Source organism: Staurois parvus, unplaced genomic scaffold (genome assembly GCF_062004578.1).
Source record: "Staurois parvus isolate SC_StPar_1 unplaced genomic scaffold, SC_StPar_1.0 ptg002290l, whole genome shotgun sequence".
NCBI classification, from domain to species: domain Eukaryota; kingdom Metazoa; phylum Chordata; class Amphibia; order Anura; family Ranidae; genus Staurois; species Staurois parvus.
In genome coordinates, this window is record NW_028320086.1 from 153,969 (window position 1) to 176,691 (window position 22,723).

General features: G+C 51.0%; 1 protein-coding gene across 1 annotated transcript; it reads right to left on the reverse strand.

The window, feature by feature from the left end:
* Nucleotides 1–1,711: 1,711 nt before the first annotated feature.
* LOC149431336 (uncharacterized) lies at nt 1,712–22,044 on the reverse strand. Its single transcript, XM_089665656.1, has 4 exons — nt 21,912–22,044; nt 14,419–14,545; nt 14,095–14,196; nt 1,712–4,479 (listed from the first exon to the last, which is right to left on the reverse strand). The coding sequence occupies exons 1-4, from the start codon at nt 21,933–21,935 to the stop codon at nt 3,257–3,259; spliced, it is 1,476 nt and encodes a 491-aa protein (XP_089521782.1). The 5' UTR covers nt 21,936–22,044; the 3' UTR covers nt 1,712–3,256.
* Between the last annotated feature and the right edge of the window lie 679 nt (nt 22,045–22,723).

Below are 22,723 nucleotides of genomic sequence, written 5' to 3' on the forward strand. Positions count from 1 at the left end.
TCCGCAGTCTCCGGTCATCTCCTGTACCGTGTCCGCAGTCTCCGGTCATCTCCTGAACCGTGTCCGCAGTCTCCGGTCATCTCCTGTACCGTGTCCGCAGTCTCCGGTCATCTCCTGTACTGTCCGCAGTCTCTGGTCATCTCCTGTACTGTGTCCGCAGTCTCTGGTCATCTCCTGTACTGTGTCCGCAGTCTCCGGTCATCTCCCGCACCGTGTCCGCAGTCTCCGGTCATCCCCTGTACCGTGTCCGCAGTCTCCGGTCATCCCCTGTACCGTGTCCGCAGTCTCCGGTCATCTCCTGTACTGTGTCTGCAGTCTCTGGTCATCTCCTGTACTGTGTCCGCAGTCTCTGGTCATCTCCTGTACTGTGTCCGCAGTCTCTGGTCATCTCCTGTACTGTGTCCGCAGTCTCTGGTCATCTCCTGTACTGTGTCCGCAGTCTCTGGTCATCTCCTGTACTGTGTCCGCAGTCTCTGGTCATCTCCTGTACTGTGTCCGCAGTCTCTGGTCATCTCCTGTACGGTGTCCGCATTTGTTCATAGTTTTATTTTTAAACTATAGTCCGGCCCTCCAACAGTCTGAGGGACAGTGTACTGGCCCTGTTTAAAATCTTTGAGGACCCCTGATCTAGTGCTTTGAAAAGAAAAAAGAAAATGCCCGGAACCAGAAGTGACAACGCTCCGGTCCTTCAAGGACATAGAGATGAGTGGAGGCCATCTTTCCTTCACTCATCTCTATGCCCAGTGCCAGGATCGTTCAACGGTTTCTCAGGTAAGGCTGAGAACTACCGAACGGCGGGTGGGGGTGGCAGCGGCTATAGTGAATGCGGGGTCCGGGGACAGCGGCTATAGTGAATGCGGGGTCCGGGGAGACCCGATACAGTGAATGCGGGGTCCGGGAAGACCCGATACAGTGAATGCGGGGTCCGGGGAGACCCGATACAATGAATGCGGGGTCCGGGGAGACCCGATACAGTGAATGCGGGGTCCGGGGAGACCCGATATAGTGAATGCGGGGTCCGGGGAGACCCGATATAGTGAATGCGGGGTCCGGGGAGACCCGATATAGTGAATGCGGGGTCCGGGGAGACCCGATATAGTGAATGCGGGGTCCGGGGAGACCCGATATAGTGAATGCGGGGTCCGGGGAGACCCGATATAGTGAATGCGGGGTCCGAGGAGAGCGGATATAGTGAATGCGGGGTCCGGGGACAGCGGATATAGTGAATGCGGGGTCCGGGGACAGCGGATATAGTGAATGCAGGGTCCGGGAAGAGCGGAAATAGTTAATGCAGGGTCCGGGAAGAGCGGAAATAGTTAATGCAGGGTCCGGGAAGAGCAGAAATAGTTAATGCAGGGTCCGGGGAGAGCAGATATAGTGAATGCGGGGTACGGGGAGAGCAGATATAGTTAATGCAGGGTCCGGGGAGACCAGATATAGTGAATGCAGGGTCCAGGGAGAGTGGATATAGTGAATGCGGGTACGGGGAGAGCGGATATAGTGAATGCGGGTACGGGGAGAGCAGATATAGTGAATACAGCGAATGCAGGGTCTTGGGTTTAGCAACACTTTAACAGGAAGTGCCCAAACAACCACCTTCCTGGCAGGATCACCAGGTGCTATTTTACTAAAAGCTGCAAATGTAAAAGGACTGAAAATCAATTTAAAAAAAAAATAATGTGAATATGGTAAAGACATGAGATTTTGGTGATTGGGTTTACATCTACTTTAATCTGTATGAAAAAAAAAAAAAAAAAGAAGATTAAAGACGTAAAACATACCCACTGTCACCCAAATCTTCCTAAAAAGATGTGACAACTGTCAGGGGCTCCAGGCTAAGTGTAGGATGTGCTATGTGAGAAGTCCTACATGGTCAGGGTGAGAGCCGACGCATTGTCCACGCAGATACATGTCCTTTACGCATGCGCTTCTGCACAGACACAGGTTCCTTACGTATGCTCTTCTGCACAGACACATGTTCCTTACGTATGCTCTTCTGCACAGACACAGGTCCCTTACGTATGCTCTTCTGCACAGACACAGGTCCCTTACGTATGCTCTTCTGCACAGACACAGGTCCCTTACGTATGCTCTTCTGCACAGACACAGGTCCCTTACGTATGCTCTTCTGCACAGACACAGGTCCCTTACGTATGCTCTTCTGCACAGACACAGGTCCCTTACGTATGCTCTTCTGCACAGACACGGGTCCCTTACGTATGCTCTTCTGCACAGACACGGGTCCCTTACGTATGCTCTTCTGCAGACACAGGTCCCTTACGTATGCTCTTCTGCACAGACACAGGTCCCTTACGTATGCGCTTCTGCACAGACACAGGTCCCTTACGTATGCTCTGCTGCACAGACACAGGTCCCTTACGTATGCTCTGCTGCACAGACCCATGTCCCTTACGTATGCTCTTCTGCACAGACACAGGTCCCTTACGTATGCTCTTCTGCACAGACACAGGTCCCTTACGTATGCTCTTCTGCACAGACACAGGTCCCTTACGTATGCTCTGCTGCACAGACACAGGTCCCTTACGTATGCTCTGCTGCACAGACCCATGTCCCTTACGTATGCTCTTCTGCACAGACCCATGTCCCTTACGTATGCTCTTCTGCACAGACCCATGTCCCTTACGTATACTCTTCTGCACAGACCCATGTCCCTTACGTATGCTCTTCTGCACAGACACACATCCTTTACGCATGATCTTCTGCACAGACCCATGTCCCTTACGTATGCTCTTCTGCACAGACCCATGTCCCTTACGTATGTTCTTCTGCACAGACCAATGTATGCTCTTCAAAAAAAAAACAATTATTTAATATCAGACTGATACCTTCCGAAACAAGGGAGGGACAGTCCTCAGTCTCAGAGTTAACACAAGAGGCTCTACAAGTTCATGAGGACCAGCCTGGATCTTCGTGGTCTTCAAACCTACAGAAACTATAGGGTGATAGAAGTCCCAAACGAGGGCAACAAAAGTTTAAGAGGTGAATTCATTTTCCAAAGCCATTTGTGGAGAAGAAAACAAAACAAATGCAAAAAAGCAAAAAGTGTCCAAGCACCAAGAGGCAGCCATGCACAAAGAAATATAGAAGGCAGCATATTGGAGGTCAACGCCTGAGGGATAGTAGATGGCTCCTTGTCTATGGCGGTCCTTGTGCCGCATTGTCCCACTTCATTCTGTAGTAAAGAAGCTGCTCTTGCAAAGTGTTCTTTATGACATAACCGCAGTCACCCGCCGCCTCATGGCTTAAGCTTTTTCTGCACTTGCAGGCTCTGCACGTTGTGCACCCGGATATGAGCCAAGAGAGTCTCTTTCTTGTTGAAGCTCCTCTCGCACTGGTGGCATGGATAGGGTTTATCGGGACCATGGTTGGCCTGGTGGGCCACCAGCTGCGTCTTCAAGAAGAAGCTCTCGTTGCACTGAGTGCACTTGAAGGGTTTCGTATCCGTGTGCACTCCCTCGTGGGTGATGAGCAGGGTCTTGTCGTTGAAGCTCTTCTCGCAGTGCCGGCACTTGTACGGCTTGGGTTTCAGGTGGCACTCTTCGTGTTCCACCAAGCTGTTGCGGTTGGGGAACCATTTGTTGCAGTGGCTGCACTTGTGAGGCTTCTCCCCGGTGTGGGTCCTCTTATGGGCCACGAGGAGCGACTGGTCGTTGAAGTTCTTGTCGCACTGGTCGCACTGGAAAGGCTTGCCTTCCTTGTGCGTGTTGTTGTGAGCCGCGAGCAAGGACGGTTTTGAGAAGCTCATGTCGCACATCGTACAAGGGTATGCCAGCTTCCCAGTGTGGATTCGATGATGGGCTTCCATGATCGACCTGTCGTTAAACCGTTTCTCACAGAAATTGCATTTCAGAGGCTTGTCGCTTTCTTTTTGAGGGAGGACGGCGGGCGCGCTGCTACTGGTGCTCGGCTGGGAGTTCGGGACAGTCTGGGAAACGGGACTCGCGACACGTTCTTCACTCGTGTTGTTGGCCTCTGAGGTCCCGTTAATACTTGTATCTGGCGGCATGGACTCTTGAGGCGCAGCTTTGGCGGAAGGCGCAGCTTTGGTTGGAGGTTCCTCTTGCACACCATTGGATGTACTTTTGGAGGACTTGGAGTGTTTCCTACGGTGAACTATCAGCTCGGACTTGTAACTGAAGGACTGATGGCAGTCGCCGCACTTGTGCGGTTTGTCCCCGCTGTGCACGCGGAGGTGAGCTTCCAAGGCCGAACTGTAGTTGAAGCATTTCTCACAGTGCTGGCAGAAGTACTGTCTGCGCGCTCGGAGGTTTCTGGTGTGCGCAGCTGGACGCTCCACGTTCTCGTCCTGGCCGATCGAGTTCCCACTCCGCTCATCTGAGTTTTTACTAAGTCGAGCCCTCTTGGAGGATCTTTTAATGGCTCCGTTCCCAGGATGGCTATACGAGTCCTTCGGCTCCTCTGGTGGACTCTTCTCTTGCACGTGATTGGCTGCAGGATCTGTCACAAAACACAAACAGAAGAGGTTAACAAATCATAATCTAAGCCTCTAAAGTTCTCCGAGAACTAATGTGATCCATCCAGGGGCGGACTGACAATTCATGGGGCCCCCGGGCAATAGGGGATCATGGGGCCCCTGTGTCCTCGCCCAAAACTCAAAAAAGCCTATGAAAAAGGTACCAGGGGCATCTCATGGGGCCCCCTACTGACCCCGGGCTCTCGGGCAGTGCCCGAGTTTCCAAATGGTCAGTCCGCCCCTGGATCCATCTTGGTTTTACATGAATACACTATGCAGCGCATTCAAAAAGTATTCAGACCCCCTTCACTTTTTCCCATGGTTGTTATGTTGCAGCCGGATACTACAGTTGTTTAACCGCTTCCCGTCCACCCTATAGCAGAAATACTGCTACAGGGGTGCGCAAAATCACGTATATATACATGATTTTGCATTTCCGGGTAGGGGGTGTGCACGAACCGTGCGCTCTACCCGCGCCACCATTCGTGGCCGCGGCTGTCAATCACCGGTTCCCGGCTGGCGATTACCCACCGACGACTGCTGAGGATCTCCGACGGGGAGGAGAACTGTTTGTAAACCAAACAGTTCTCCTCCCTGTCAGCTCGTGCACACTGCCTTGCATGGCTGTGCACAGCAGAGCCATACAAAGCAGCATGCTTACAGTGAAGTACACAGACGCAGCACCGTTAGTAAAACAGCACACTGTTAACCCTTTGATCGCCCCTCATGTTAACCCCTTCCTGTCCAGTGCCATTAGTACAGCGTCAGTGCTTTTTATTAGCACTGATCACTGTACGGGTGTCACTGGGGATGTCAGTGACACCAAGTCAGTTCCCCCTTGCCAGTGTCAGAATGCCCACCGCCATCTCGCTGTAAGTCACTGATCGCCGCCATAGTAGTAAAAATTAAAAAAAAAAAAAAAACCCCGTTGTGTGTATATTTTCTGCCTGCTGGGCTTTGTGGTACTTTAAGAAATCCTTGCTCGGGAGGTGTCTGCTCACATGCACCGACCCCCTCCCATCGTGTGGTTTCGAAGACAAAGGAATGTTTTTCTTTCTATAGATAAGATTTAGAAGAAGGTCACGCCTATATTCCGGAGAAGATTGTTTTCGTGTAAAGTGACCAATCAAAGACTAATAATGCTTCTGCTGTTCTCACGTGATGTTCGCATCATTTGGCATATATAAACTCACGTTTTCATTTCAATAAATTAAAGAAGTGTTCATAGACAACTTGTGTGTCAGTGCGAGTCTCTTCCAGTGTGCGCACATTCCAAAGCTAGAATGATTAATTTGGACAGGAGCAGATAATCGCCGGACATTTTAGTCCTTATCTAATTCATCTCCAGCCCTGGGTCTTCCAGAGCTCTCACCAATGTAATGATCTTTCTACTACATCCAGTTATTCAGGGCATTCCTCTATATTAGTGGTCTCCAAACTATGGCCCGGGGGCCAGATGCGGCCCTTTGCTTGACTCTATCCGGCCATTGGGACACTATTCCTCCAACTTACACCACTGATGAGGCTCCACTCCTCCTGCTAAAATCAACAATGGGGCACTATTCCTCCTGCTAAGACCAATGATGGGGCACTATTCCTCCTGCTAACACCATCAATGAGGCACTATTCCTCCCACTGATACCAACCAAGGACCACTACTCTTCCTGATAATCCCAACAATGGGGCACTATTCCTCCTGCTAAGACCAATGATTGGGCACTACTCCTCCCACCAACATCGTCGATGAGGCACGATTCCTCCCATTGATACCAACCATGAGGCACTATTCCTCCTGCCAAGACCAATGATGGGGCACTATTACTCCCACTGAAACCTTCGATGAGGCACTATTCCCCCCCCCCCATTGATACAAACCATGGGCCGCTATTCCTTCTGCTAAGATCAACGATGGGGCACTATTCCTCCCGCTAAGACCAATGATGGGGCACTATTCCTCCCGCTGACACCAATGATGGGGCACTATTCCTCCCGCTGACACCAATGATGGGGCACTATTCCTCCCGCTGACACCAATGATGGGGCACTATTCCTCCCGCTGACACCAATGATGGGGCACTATTCCTCCCACTGACACCAATGATGGGGCACTATTCCTCCCACTGACACCAATGATGGGGCACTATTCCTCCCACTGACACCAATGATGGGGCACTATTCCTCCCACTGACACCAATGATGGGGCACTATTCCTCCCACTGATACCAATGATGGTGCACTATTCCTCCCACTGACATCAATGATGGGGCACTATTCCTCCCACTGATACCAATGATGGGGCACTATTCCTCCCACTGACACCAATGATGGGGCACTATTCCTCCCACTGACACCAATGATGGGACACTATTCCTCCCACTGACACCAACAATGGGGCACTATTCCACTGACACCGTCGATGAGGCACTATTCCCCTCATTGATACCAACCATGGACCACTACTCCTCCTGCTAAAACCAACGATGAGGCACTATTCCTCCCACTGACACAGTTGATGAGGCACTACTCTCCCCATTGATAACAACCATGGACCACTACCTTCTGCTAAAACCAACAATGAGGCACTATTCCTCCTGCTAAGACCAATGATGGGGCACTATTCCTCCTGCTAAGACCAATGATGGGGCACTACTACTCCCATTGACACCAATGAAGGAGCACTACTCCTCCCACTGACACAGTCGATGAGGCACTATTCCTCCCACTGACACCAACCATGGGCCACTATTCCTCCTGCTAAAACCAACAATGGGGCACTATTCCTCCTGCTAGGACCAATGATGGAGCACTACTCCTCCCGACATCGTCGATGAGGCACGATTCCCCCCATTGATACCAACCATGAGGCACTATTCCTCCTGCTAAAACCAATGAAGGGGCACTAATCCTTCCACTGACACCGTCAATGGCGCACTATTCTTCCTGTGGAAACCAATGCTGGGGCCGTATTTACTCCCACTGATGCCAAGGCATTTTCTACTCACACTGGCCAAGTACGGACCCCCTAAATCCTGAAGGACACTAAACTGGCCCTTTCTTTAAAAAGTTTGGAGACCCCCTGGTCTATACGAACTGGAAACAACCTGACGGTTCCTGGGCCCAACCTGGGAGTGTTTTGGAAGCGTACCTTTGAGAGGGAACTTGCTCCGCGGTGGTTTATACCTACCGTAGATCCAACAGGGATCCACGTTAAAAGAAGAACTACCAGGCAGGTAGAAGGCAAATTTACCTCATACTGACAGGCAGTAAACCCGCAGTTCACATCTATGCAGCCGTGCGGGCCGCAGTTTGCATGGGCACCAGAGCCCGTTCATTTGAATGGACTCACGTGCCCCGTGACACGCAGGGAAGAAGTCCCTGCACTTCCTCGGTTCCCAGTACGGTTGGGTTTTCCAGTGCGGGCGGCGTGCCATTAGAACTAATGGCACCCGCCCGCGGGTCCGCATTCCTCTGTGTGGGTGGTGCGGCTTCACGGATTTTCGTGTGGATCCGCAGCCGCACCACCCGCACAGATGTGAACCTAGGGTTAGCATCCCTCCTTAAGCACGGGTTCACTATCGTGGTGCAGGAAATCACATGCGATTCGGACAGCAATCACACCACATTCCTTTTCAAATCAAATGCAATTCTTTGCAGAGCGTTGAGTCTATTCCTTTTCTATGGGCTCAATTTGCATCGCACCAGCATTTTTTTTTTTTGCGGAGTGTTTTTTTTTTAACCACTTCCAGTCCGGACACTTTCCCCCCCTTCCTAACCAGGGCAGTTTTCAGCTTTCAGCGCTATCACACTTTGAATGACAATTGTGCAGTCATGCCACACTGTACCCAAATGAATTTTTTACCATTTTTTTGAGACAGATAAAGCTTTGTTTTGGTGGTATTTATTCACCGCTGAGATTTTTATTTTTTTTGCTATGTAAATGAAAAAGTCCAAAATATTTTTAAAAAAGTGTTTTTTTTAATAACATTTTGCAAATAAATAATATTTCATCATAAATCTTTGCCAAAATTTATTCCGTTATCTTTTTAGTAAAAAAAAAATCCAAATTAGTTAATAACCAAAAATTATAATTTTTAAACATTTATTTTTACATTTTTATATTATTTTTTTATATTATTTTTCTATTTTTATTTTTTTTTTTACATACCGTCACCCTAGCAGTACAGTATCACCATGGTGACACTGTACTACTTGTGGGGGGGGGGGGGGGGTGTGATATTTTTTTTTTTTTACACTGATTTCTTTTGCACCCATATAGGATGTAAAAGCAATCATTTCTCTGTCTCTCTGTGTGCATTCTTGCACTCATTGAGAAGTACTGAGTGAGCTGTGATTGGTCACAGCTTGTCACATGGTACAAGGCTGTTGTGAATAGCCCTGTACCATGTGATCTCTGTGATCACTCACAGATTTCACACATAGTAAGCAATGATGTCACAAGTGACATCTTGCTTACTACTTTGCATGTGATCACTGATTGGCCAATCAGTGATCACATGATCGGGACCTCGTACAGAGGTCCCGTCCGACGATCGGTGTTTCACTGTGTCCGGAGGACACAGCGGGCACCAGATCGCGGTGCTGCGCGCTCCGAGGGAGCGCGCACAAGCAGGGTGTGGGGAGGCCGTTTACAAACGGCCACCCGACGCTGCACTGCCACCGTCCGGCCGTTTATATGCACCGGCCGGTCGGGAAGTGGTTAATGGATGTCATTAACCCCTTCACATCTAAGGGTAAAACAAATCTTAATGCCTAAGCACAATTTTACAACTTTGACGTGTTAGTAAAACCGTCCGTATCATCACAACTACTTTGTACATCCAGGTGGATCATACCGCGGTTTTTCAGGACAAATTGGGCTTTCACTTGGTGGTAAATGGTAATGGATATCTCCTGATTTTTTTATTTTTTTTTATTATCAAAGTAAATCTGGCCCAAAATAGTAAAAAGAAAAAAAAATTATTTTAAATTTATCTGTGTGTTTGTTACTGCCATAACCTACCAAAGAAAAAAACAAAATACATTTTCCAGCTCTTGACAATCGCAGCGACACCATATATGTGTATGTTATTTGGTGTTTGTACCCGGAGTACAGCCCAGAAACAATAGTGCGCATTTTGTTTCACCTCAAACACACTGACACCGATACCAATATAAAAAAAAATAAAAAAAATCCTGACCTTTGACCCTGACCTTGACCCAAACACTAACCCTGGCACTGAACTAGATCAAACCTTGATCTAGGTATTTTTTTACATTTATGCAGACCATAGACAGGGAGAAAACCGGACGTTTTGTTTTTTTTAGAAAAATGAAAAAAAAATCGGTCGTTCAATCAGCCGACGTTACCACCATTGGTAAGAAAAAAGTCAGCCGATTTTTATCCCGTCTACGGCCAGCAATTATATAGAATATGCAGAAGAAATAGAATATGAATAAAAAGAAGAAATAGAATATGAATAAAAAGAGGAAATAGAATATGAAGAAGAAATAGAATATGAAGAAGAAATAGAATATGAAGAAGAAATAGAATATGAAGAAGAAATAGAATATGAAGAAGAAATAGAATATGAAGAGGAAATAGAATATGAAGAAGAAATAGAATATGAAGAGGAAATAGAATATGAATAAAAAGAGGAAATAGAATATGAATAAAAAGAAGAAATAGAATATGAAGAAGAAAAAGTTGCAACATTGTATCCATTTCAGCTACAGATGTTTCTATTCGGATACAAATAGATACAATGTTGCTATACTTTTAAAATGTCAAATATAATATCGGACTGAAATTCTTTTTTCTTCATATTCTATTTCTTCTTTATATTGTATTCATTTTATTCATATTTTATTTCTTGTCATTCATATTCTATTTTTTTCCTTCCTTCATGTCACTGCTCACGCGCATTTTTTAAAATCGGAAAAAGATCGGTAGATTTGTCCATCATTGCCGCGAAAATCGCCAGAACGACAAATTTGCCCGATTATTTTCCAGCAGGACCGATAATCCAAAAAGGGCAAACATCACTAAAAATGGCTGACTTATTACCGCACTAACTATGCAAAAATCAGCTGATTTTTTTTTTTCCGGCGGATTTTCGGCCGTTTTTCATTCCATCTATGGCCCACATTAATATTTATCTTTTTTTTTTTTTTAACTTTTTTTAACTTTTTTTCCCCTCAATGCAAGGAGAAAGAGATACAATGTATCTCTCTCCATATATAGTTAACAAAAAACAAGGGGGATGGACTGTACAGTGACTGGTCACTGTGATATCCAATCAGAGGCTATCACAGCGCTCATGTGACCCGCAATTGGGAGCGCTCCCAGAACAAAGACGGGTCCGCAAATACGTGGCCCCACGGAGAAAAAAAAGCCCAGTTCTGTGAGGCCGCATATTTGTGTGACGTCGGCGTGAAGGGGATGATTGAACATGGACACCCGTGCTATCACCAAGCTATCCCATAACCTGGATAAATGAGAATTTTCAACTTGCAGAAGGAACTACGACAGGTAAAACAGGGACTCAACATGTCACCATTTTTCTTGGTAAATATATTTCTAAAGGTGCTACTGACATGAAACTGTCACATGTTGGTAACAACCCGTGCAATCCACACATACAAAGAAACCAAAACAATGAACCCGCAACAGTACAATCAGTCTGTAGATGCAGTAAAGCATGCTGTTTATATTCACAATGGAACCTAAGGGGTTAATCCTCTGCACTGTGTAAAAATGCTGTTTGATCCTGTCTTCTCTGATCCTCCCCTTCTTCCAGTGTCCCCCTCTTATCTCCTGATAAGACATGTCATGTGGAGTCACACTGCACATGCTCAGTTTAGAGTGTATTGCTAGAAAGGTTTTTTTCCTCTTGGGAGAGCACGTGATCAGACATAGATCAGGGATCCTGCATCTTCCAAGAGCAGAATGGGTCCAGGGTTTAACCCATTGACGCCGGCGTCTCCCGGGCCTTTAAGGGTTTCAGAAGCCGGGAGGCGGGGTGGGGTTATGGGTCATGTGACCGCTGTGACACGTCACCGATCGAAAGAGGAGATCGGGACCTTTCCGTGAGTACCAGACATGTGTGCTGGGAGCATACAGGGAGTTTTTTTTTTTTTTTTTAATAGAACGCAAATGTGCGGCTGCTTGGCGTCTAGGCCCAGACACCGGGAGGCCGCACATTTGCATTCGGCCGGTGCCAAGAGGTTAATAACGCTTTAAGTTCAGAAATCAAGTTATGTGTAATAAAATGGAATGACTAAGGGAAAAAGTATTGAACACATGAAGAAAGGGAGGTGCAAAAAGGCATGGAAAGCCAAAACACCAGCTGAAATCCATCAGTAGTTAGAAAGCAATTCTGCCCCCTTGTCAGTGCAAATTAATATCAGCTGGTTCAGTCTCAACTGATGGCCTATAAAAAATGGTCTCATTACCAAGGTGTCACACAAGAAACATATCATGATGGTTAAAAGTGAAGAGCTCTCAAGACCTTCACCACCTTATTTTTGCAAAAAATACTGAAAGGCATTGGTTACAGAAGGATTTCGAAACTTCTAAATGTTCCAGCGAGCACTGCTGGGGCCATGATCCAGAAGTGGAAAAAAAACATCATTTTGCCATAAACCGGCCACGACCAGGTGATCCTCGAAAGAGTTCTGACAGGAGTGAAAAGAATTATCAGAAGAGTTGTCCAAGAGCCCAGGACCACTTGTGGAGAGCTTCAGGAAGACCTGGAATTAGCAGGTACAATTGTTTCAAGGAAAACAATAAGTAATGCACTCAGCCGCCATGGCCTGTACGCACGTCATCACGCAAGAAGGAAAAACATGTTGAAGCTCGTTTAACGTTTTCGGCACTTAGACAAGCCTGTGAAATACTGGGAGAAGAACATAGTCTGGTCAGATGAGACCAAAATGGAACTCTGGAGGCCATAATACGCACCATGTTTGCAGGCCACATGGCACTGCACATCACCCCACAAACACCATCCCAACTGTGAAGCATGGTGGTGGGAACATCATGGTGTGCGGCTGTTTTTCAGCATACGGTACTGGCAATCTGAAGGGGGGATGAATGGGAAAATGGACCAAAACTTCTGCTGCCATCTACCGGGATGATGAAGATGAGACGAGGGCAGACATTTTCGCAAGATCCCAAATACAGAGCCAAGGAAACTCTCCATTGGTTTCAAAGAAAGACAATAAAGCGGCTAGAATGGCCCAGCCAATCACAGGACTGGAATCCAATAGAAAATCTATGGAAGGAACTAAAGATCAGAGTTCATGGAAGAGGCCCATGGAACCTTCAAGATTTGGAGACTGTGTGGAAGAATGGGGCAAAATCCCACCTGAGCCACGCATGCCGCTAGATTCTCCATTCTTGAAGCCGTTGTTACCAACAACAGATTTTAAATATTGTTTGATTAAACATTTCAGTTAGCGTGTTCAATACTTTTTCCCTGCGTCATTCCATTTTATTACACATAACTTAACCCCTCACCCTCCAGAGGATTCCCCCCTCCCCTTCCTGACCCGGCCATTTTTTGCGATATGGCGTTGCGTTACTTTAAATGACAATTGCGCGGTCATGCAACACCGCACCCAAATTAAATTTACGTCCTTTTTTTGCCCTTAAATAAAGCTTTTTCGGTGGTATTTGATCACCTGCACAATGCTAAAAAAAAAAAAAAAAAGCTGAAAATCTCACGTTTTTAATGTGGCTTTACACAGCCGTTACCAAAACACCATTTTTTGCGATACGGCGCTGCGTTACTTTACTGACAATTGCACGGTCATGCAACGCTGCACCCAAATGAAAATTACATCCCTTTTTTCCCCACAAATAGAGCTTTTCGGTGGTATTTGATCACCTGTGCGTTTTTTTGCGCTATAAACAAAAAAAGTGAAAATTTTGAGGAAAAAAAAAAAAAAAAAACAATCTTTGACTTTTTGCTAGTAAACATGCCCAGTAAAAAAAATTAAAAATCTCATTTTGTCAAATTTAGGCCGAAATGTATTCTGCTCCGTGTCTTCGCTAAAAAAAAAAAAAAACGTTTACGTGAAAGTTACGTCTACAAATGGCGGTATAGATATTGGGATTTTTTATTTTTTTCTATACTAGTAATGGCGGCGACCAGCGACTTATAGCCAGACTGCGGCGGGCATTCTGACACTTGCGGGGAACTGACGGTGTCACTGGCATCCCCAGTGACACCAATACAGTGATCAGTGCTATTAGAAAGCAGTGACTGTACTAATGGCACTGGGCAGGAAGGGGTTAACATCTGGGGCGATCAAAGGGTTAACTGTGTGTTGTGCTTTACACTGGAAGCACATTGCTTTGTATGGCTGTACAAAGCAGTGTGCAGGAGCTGACAGCAGAGAGATCTGTGCTGTTTATACACAGGTCTCTCCCCCGTCGGTAATACTCAGAGGTCGCTGGGTGCCGGCGGGCAATCTCCGGCCGGGACCCGATGATTGACGGCCAAGGCTGCGAATGGCGGCGCAGGTAGGGTGCGTGTGCGCCCCCTACCTGGAACTGCAAGATCATGTATGGCCAAGATGTTGGGAAATCCTCCTACCTTCAGGATTGGTGGGTTCAGGCGACATTTTCTGGGGCGCGGTCTCACCGGCGGCCTTATTGCTGTGCTGCGGCCAGGACAAGATGATGGGGACCTTCAACCCTGAGAGGAGGAAATGGGAGAGAGAAGAAAGTGATGAACACAAGAGAAACATCTGCACCCAGACAACGGGTCACACTGAGATGGGTCACACTGAGATGCGTCCACGCGTTCCACAAACACGGCGCACATTGCGGGGGGGGAGGGACCGCTACTAGACAAGATTTCGGGGGGAGAAGCGCAAAACGTTCCCATTCTCTAAAGGTCGATGAAACGGCGACTTGCCTAAATAGATGAAATGCTCGTAGTTTTCCTTCATCACCTCCATATACAGCGACCTCTGCTGGTCATTGAGTATCTCCCACTCCTCCCCCGAGAAGACAATGGCCACTTCGTCGAATGTGATGGGGTCCTAAAAAAATAAAACAGCCGTCAGCAGGATTGGGGGGGGGGCACCAATGAGACATTAAAAAGGTGCAGGAACACTTCAACCCCTTAACACCAGTTTTACAACCTTGTCATGTGTCAGTAAAACTGTACATGTGGCTCTATGTAGGGAATCTGGCTGAATTATACCCAGAAATTGGGCCATCGTTGGGCGGCAATCATTAGCCCATTCATGCCGAGCTCACACCTATACATGGGAAGTCTCAGAGGCGGGCCTTCTCCTGAGGTGTCACCTATGTGTGATCCATGGCCTGCTCCCCGCATGGAGATTGGGCCGTCACCAACAATCCGGAGCCAGGAGGCCGCTGACCCCTACCCCTGGCATGAATCCCAACCCCTAACCCTGGCACGGACCCACACCCTGGAGTCCAACAAGTAACCCTAGAATGGACCACAACCCCTATCTCTGGCGTGGACCCTGACACCGAACCCTGGAACGGACCCCGACCCCTATCTCTGGCGCAGACCCCTAACCCCGCCGCAAATCCCGACCCTGGAGTCCAACAAATAACCTGGAACGGACCCCAATCCCTAACTCTGGCACGGACCCCTAACGCTGGCGTGGATCCCAACCCCTAACCCTGGCGCGGATCCCAACCCCTAACCCTGGCGCAAATCCCGAACCCCAACCCTGGCGCATACTCCTAACCCTGGAGCGAACCCCGACCCTGGAGTCCAACTACTAACCTGGAACGGACCAAACCCCTAACTCTGGCACGGACCCCGACCCCTAACCCTGGGGCGGACCCCGACCCCTAACCCTGGGGCGGACCCCGACCCCTAACCCTGGGGCGGACCCCGACCACTAACCCTGGCGCGGACCCCTAACGTTGGCGTGGACCCCGACCCTAACCCTGGCGCAGACTCCTAACCCTGGCACGAATCCCGACCCAGACCCCTAACCCTGGTGCGGACCCCTAACCCTGGCCCGAATCCCGACCCCTAACCCTGGCACGGACCCCGACCCCTAACCCTGGCGCGGACCCCTAACGTTGGCGTGGACCCCGACCCTAACCCTGGCGCAGACTCCTAACCCTGGCACGAATCCCGACCCAGACCCCTAACCCTGGTGCGGACCCCTAACCCTGGCCCGGACCCCGACCCCTAACCCTGGCACGGACCCCGACCCCTAACCCTGGCACGGACCCCGACCCCTAACCCTGGCACGGACCCCGACCCCTAACCCTGGCAAGGACCCCGACCCCTAACCCTGGCGCGGACCCCTAACCCTGGCGCGGACCCCTAACCCTGGCGCGGACCCCTAACCCTGGCGCGGACCCCTAACCCTGGCGCGGACCCCTAACCCTGGCGCGGACCCCTAACCCTGGCGCGGACCCCTAACCCTGGCGCGGACCCCTAACCCTGGCGCGGACCCCGACCCCTAACCCTGGTGCGGACCCCTAACCCTGGCCCGGACCCCGACCCCTAACCCTGGCCCGGACCCCGACCCCTAACCCTGGCCCGGACCCCGACCCCTAACCCTGGCCCGGACCCCGACCCCTAACCCTGGCACGGACCCCGACCCCTAACCCTGGCACGGACCCCGACCCCTAACCCTGGCACGGACCCCTAACCCTGGCGCGAATCCCGACCCCTAACCCTGGCACGGACCCCTAACCCTGGCACGGACCCCTAACCCTGGCACGGACCCCTAACCCTGGCACGGACCCCGACCCCTAACCCTGGCACGGACCCCGACCCCTAACCCTGGCACGGACCCCGACCCCTAACCCTGGCACGGACCCCGACCCCTAACCCTGGCACGGACCCCGACCCCTAACCCTGGCGCGGACCCCGACCCCTAACCCTGGCACGAATCCCGACCACTAACCCTGGATTCCAACAACTAACCTGGAACAGACCCAACCCCTAACTCTGGCGCGGACCCCTAATGCTGGCGTGGACCCCGACCCCTAACCCTGGCGCAGACTCCTAACCCTGGCACGAATCCCGACCCCTAAACCTAACCCTGGTGCTGACCCCTAACCCTGGGGCGAATCCCGACCCCTGACCCTGAAGTCCAACATCTAACCTTGGCACGGACCCCGACCTTTGACCCTAACCTAGAACAAGCCCTGATCTATTTTGTCTTTTGTTCTAGTTTACAGGCTGTTTTGTTCAATTCCTCTTCTGGATACAATGTATTCTTGTTTGTTTCCTTTCCTCGTGATCAGTGTACCAGGGGATGTCGGGGGGAGGGATGTATATTGGGGGAATATGAGGGAGATCAGTGAAAGATGGGTGCATATTGGGGGGGAGGGGAAGTAATATGGATGGGAGGAGAGGAATCAGTGGGGATGTATATTGTGGGGATATGAGGGAGATCAGTGGGGGAGGAGGATCAATGGGGGATGGGAGTGAATTATTGAGGGTATATGAAGGGGATCAGTGAGAGATGGGTGTATATTGGGAGGGATATGGATGGGAGGGGTGTACACTAGGGGTGTATATTGGGGGGATATGTTGTATATTGGGGGATCAGTGAGAGATGGGTGTATATTGGGGGACATGGGGGGAGGGTGTATATTAGGGGGGAGGGGGTGTATATTTGGTGGGCATGGGGGGAGGGGTGTATATTGGGTGGATATGGGGGGGGAGGGGTGTATATTTGGTGGACATGGGGGGAGGGGTGTATATTGGGTGAATATGGGGGGAGGGGTGTATATTGGGTGGATATGGGGGGGGGGAGGGGTGTATATTGGGTGGATATGGGGGGGAGAGGGGTGTATATTGGGGGGAGAGGGGTGTATATTGGGTGGATATGGGGGGGAGAGGGGTGTATATTGGGTGGATATGGGGGGAGAGGGGTGTATATTGGGTGGATATGGGGGGGAGAGGGGTGTATATTGGGTGGATATGGGGGGGAGAGAGGTGTATATTGGGTGGATATGGGGGGTGTATGTTGGGGTGATATGAAATGGAAAAGTGGGGGTGGAGGGGGATCAGTGGGAGATGGGTGTATATTAGAATATGGGGGAGGGGGGTTGTATATTGGGGAGATATGAGGGAAAGGTGTGTATATTGGGGGGGATCATTGAGAAATGGGTGTACATTGGGAAGGGGAGGGGGGTGTATATTGAGGAGATATGAAAGGAATTAGTTAGGGGTGTATATTGGATATGGGGGGGATCAGTAGGGATGGGGAGGAGATCAGTGATAGGTGTATATTGGGGCGATATGGATGGGAGGGGTTTACACTGGGGGGAGGGGTGTATTTTGGGGGATATAAAGGAGAGGTGTGCATACTGAGGGGGGGAGGGCATCAGTGAGGGATAAGGGGGTGTACTTTGACGGGAATGAGGTGTGTATTAGGGGAACTAATGGGGGTGTATATTGAGGGGATAAGGTGGGGGAGGGGTGTATACTGGGGGGATATGGGGAAGAGGAGTGTATGCTGGGGGGAATATAGGGGGAGGGGTGTATACTGGGATATTAGGGGGAGGGGTGTATATGGGAGGGATATTAGGGGGAGCGGTGTATATGAGGGGGGGATATTAGGGGGAAGGGTAAATACGAGGGGGGATATTAGGGGGAAGGGTGTATACGAGGGGGGGATATTAGGGGGAGGGGTGTTTATGTGGGGGAATATTAGGGGGGAGGGGTGTATACTGGAGAGGGGTGTATAAGGGGGGGGGGATATAAGGGGGAAGGGGTGTATTCTGGGGGCATATTAGGGGGAGGGGTGTATATGGGGGAGATATTAAGGGGAGGGGTATATACTGGGGGGATAATAGGGGGAGGGTGCATACCGGGGGATATTAGGGGAGGGGTGCATACCGGGGGGATATTAGGGGGAGGGGTGTTTATGTGGGGGGATATTAGGGGGAGGAGTGTATTCTGGGGAAATATTAGGGGGAGGGGTGTATACTGGGTGGGATATAAGTGGGGAAGGGTGTATACTGGGGGGATATGAGGGGGGAGGGGTGTATACTGGGGGGATATGAGGGGGGAGGGGTGTATACTGGGGGGATATTAGAGGGGAGGGTGTATACTGGGGGAGGGGTGTATACTGGGGGGGATATTAGTGGGAGGGGTGTATATTAGGGGGATATTAGGGGGAGGGGTGTATACTGGGATATTAAAGGGGAGGGGTGTATACTAGGATATTAGGGGGAGGGGTGTATAAGGGGGGATTTTAGGGGGAGGGGTGTATAAGGGGGGATTTTAGGGGGAGGGGTGTATACTGGAGTGATACTGGGAGGTGGGGTATATACCGGGGATATTAGGGGGAGGGGTGTATACTGGGGGGATATGAGGGGGGAGGGGTGTATATTGGGGGGATATTAGGGGGAGGGGTGTATACCGGGGGGAGGGAGGTGTATACTGGGGGGTTATTAGGGGGGAGGGGTGTATACTGGGGGGATATGAGGGGGAGTATACCGGAGGGAGGGTGGTCTATACTGGGGGGTTATTAGGGGGGAGGGGTGTATACCGGGGGGAGAGAGGTCTATACTGGGGGGTTATTAGGGGGGAGGGGTGTATATTCGGGGGATATTAGGGGGAGGGGTGTATACCGGGGGGAGGGTGGTGTATACTGGGGGGTTATTAGGGGGGAGGGGTGTATAATGGGTAGGGATGCACAGAAATTCCTTGTGCCCAAAACGTTTTGGCCGAAAACCCCCCTATCAGCTGTCGGCTGAAACAATAAAAAGCCGATACAGGTGCCAAAAAAATCCCGCCCCACAAAGCCGCCCGTCTGCCGTTGCCCGCCGCTCGGTAGTTCAGTCTTACCTGAGGAACCATCGATCCCGGCGCTGGGCATAGAGATGAGTGAAGGAAAGATGGCCGCCACTCATCTCTATGCCCTGGGAGGACCGGAGTGATGTCACTTCTGGTTCCGGATGTTTTTTAGTAAAGCACTAGAACTAGATGAACGCTCTCTTTGATCCAATGCTTTACATTGCGGAGGAGAGATGGGGGGGCCTCACTGACCTCATATCTCTCCATAAAGAGACGTCACCTAGTGGGGAACGCATACATAGGTGTTTATAAGGGGGGGATATAGGGGGAGGGGTGTACACCGGGGGGGGGATATAGGGGGAGGGGTGTACACCGGGGGGGGATATAGGGGGAGGGGTGTATACCAAGGGGGGATATGGGGGGAGGGGTGTATACCAAGGGGGGATATGGGGGGAGGGGTGTATACCAAGGGGGGATATGGGGGGAGGGGTGTATACCAAGGGGGGGAGGGGTGTATAGGGTAGGATATTAGGGGGGAGGGGAGGATATTAGGGGGGAGGGGTGTATGGGGGTGATATTAGGGGGAGGGGTGTATGGGGGTGATATAGGGGGAGGGGTGTACGGGGGGGATATAGGGGGGGAGGGGTGTACGGGGGGGATATAGGGGGGGAGGGGTGTACGGGGGGATATTGGGGGGGAGGGGTGTACGGGGGGGATATTAGGGGGGATATTAAAGAGGAAGGGTGTATGGGGGGGATATTAGGGGGGAGGGGTGTATGGGGGGATATTAGGGGGGAGGGGTGTATGGGGGGGATATTAGGGGGGAGGGGTGTATGGGGGGGATATTAGGGGGGAGGGGTGTATGGGGGGGATATAAGGGGGAGGGGTGTATGGGGGGGATATTAGGGGGGAGGGGTGTATGGGGGGGATATTAGGGGGGAGGGGTGTATGGGGGGGATATTAGGGGGGAGGGGTGTATGGGGGGGATATTAAGGGGCAGGGGTGTATGGGAGGGATATTGGGGGGGAGGGGTGTATGGGAGGGGTCATTAGGTGGGAGGGGTGTTTGGGGGGGATATTAAGTGGGAGGGGTGTATGGGAGGGATATTGGGGGGAGGGGTGTATGGGGGGGTCATTAGGTGGGAGGGGTGTTTGGGGGGGGTGTATGGGGGGGATATTGGGGGTGATATTAGGGGGCAGGGTGTATGGGGGGGATATTAGGGGGGAGGGTGTATGGGGGGGGGATATTAGGGGGGAGGGATATTGGGGGGGTGTATGGGGGGGATATTGGGGGTGATATTAGGGGGGAGGGGTGTATAAGGGAGGATATTAGGGGGCAGGGTGTATGGGGGGGATATTAGGGGGGAGGGTGTATGGGGGGGGATATTAGGGGGGAGGGGTGTATAAGGGAGGATATTAGGGGGCAGGGTGTATGGGGGTGATATTAGGGGGGAGGGTGTATGGGGGGGGGATATTAGGGGGGAGGGGTGTATGGGGGGATATTAAGGGGCAGGGTGTACAGGGGGGATATTAGGGGGGGAGAGGTGTATGGGGGGGTCATTAGGTGGGATATTAAGTAGGAGGGGTGTATGGGGGGAGGGGTGTATGGGGGGGTGGGTGTATGGGGGGGATATAAGTGGAAGGGGTGTATGGGGGGATATAAGGGGGAGGGGTGTATGGGGGGGGATATAGGTGGAAGGGGTGTATGGGGGGATATTAGGGGGAGGGGTGTATGGGGGGGGATATAGGTGGAAGGGGTGTATGGGGGGGATATTGGGGGGGAGGGGTGTATGGGGGGGTCATTAGGTGGGAGGGGTGTTTGGGGGGGATATTAAGTGGGAGGGGTGTATGGGGGGATATTAGGGGGAGGGGTGTATGGGGGGGATATAGGTGGAAGGGGTGTATGGGGGGGATATTGGGGGGGAGGGGTGTATGGGGGGGTCATTAGGTGGGAGGGGTGTTTGGGGGGGATATTAAGTGGGAGGGGTGTATGGGGGGATATTAGGGGGAGGGGTGTATGGGGGGGATATTGGGGGGGTGTATGGGGGGGATATTGGGGGTGATATTAGGGGGGAGGGGTGTATAAGGGAGGATATTAGGGGGCAGGGTGTATGGGGGGGATATTAGGGGGGAGGGTGTATGGGGGGGATATTAGGGGGGAGGGGTGTATGGCGGGATATTAAGGGGCAGGGGTGTACAGGGGGGATATTAGGGGGGGAGGGGTGTATGGGGGGGTCATTAGGTGGGATATTAAGTGGGAGGGGTGTATGGGGGGGATGGGTGTATGGGGGGATATTAGGGGGAGGGGTGTATGGGGGGGATATTAGGGGGAGGGGTGTATGGGGGGGATATTAGGGGGAGGGGTGTATGGGGGGGATATAGGTGGAAGGGGTGTATGGGGGGATATAAGGGGGAGGGGTGTATAGGAGGGATATGGGGGGGGGAAATTAGGGGGGAGGGAAATTAGGGGGGAGGGATATGCGGGTAGCGGTATATACCGGCGGGAATATGTCGGCGTGGATCTCGTGTCTCCGGCGGTGGCGATACTTTATATTGGAGGGGGGGAGGGGATCGAAGCACATGTGTACCGGAGGTGACCCAGAGAGAGCAGAGAACGATCGCTGACACATCGGTGGAGATCGCACGACTCACCCTGTTGTCCGTAGATCCAGCCATGGCTCGCGGGTGAGGAGGGCGGAGCTGAATAGACACACAGACAAGATGGCAGCCTACAGGAAGTGATGCCAATCGACGGAAAGGGGACGCCAGAGGGCGGGGACAAAGGAACACCACTCAAACCCCGCCCATTCCCCCGGAAGTAACGATATTATGGGCGGTGATTATGACAGCCAATCGATTAGTAAGCTCCGCCCCCAGTACGGAGTGGGTGGGGTGTTCTCCTCTTAATCCTTTATGGAGGGAGTTCTGGTCCTGTCTGGGCTCCGCGCTGTCGTCATGGACATCCTGGAGCGTGATCGCCCCCCCACTCCACACATATAGTTATCCCGTCTATTCCCGGCTCGGGGGGGAAGCCAATCACTGATTGGTTCCGGATAGAATGAACCCGGAAGTGATCATTGATTACTTCCAGGTTCATCTCTGTCTACCCCGTTAGAATAGCAATAATAATGAGTTACAAAAAAATTATTTCAGAAACCACGTGACATAAATTGCAACCACCGCCATTTCAGTCTCTAGGGCAGTGATGGCGAACCTTTTTGAGCCCGAGTGCCCAAACTGCAACCCAAAACCAACTTATTTCTTTCAAAGTGCCAACACTGCAATGAAACCTGAATATCGAGCTTTTGGTTTATAAAAACAACTCGTACAGTAGTGCAAACTAATTAACAGTACAGGGATGACCAGAGACTGCGGACACAGTACAGGGATGACCAGAGACTGCGGACACAGTACAGGAGATGACCAGAGACTGCGGACACGGTACAGGAGATGACCAGAGACTG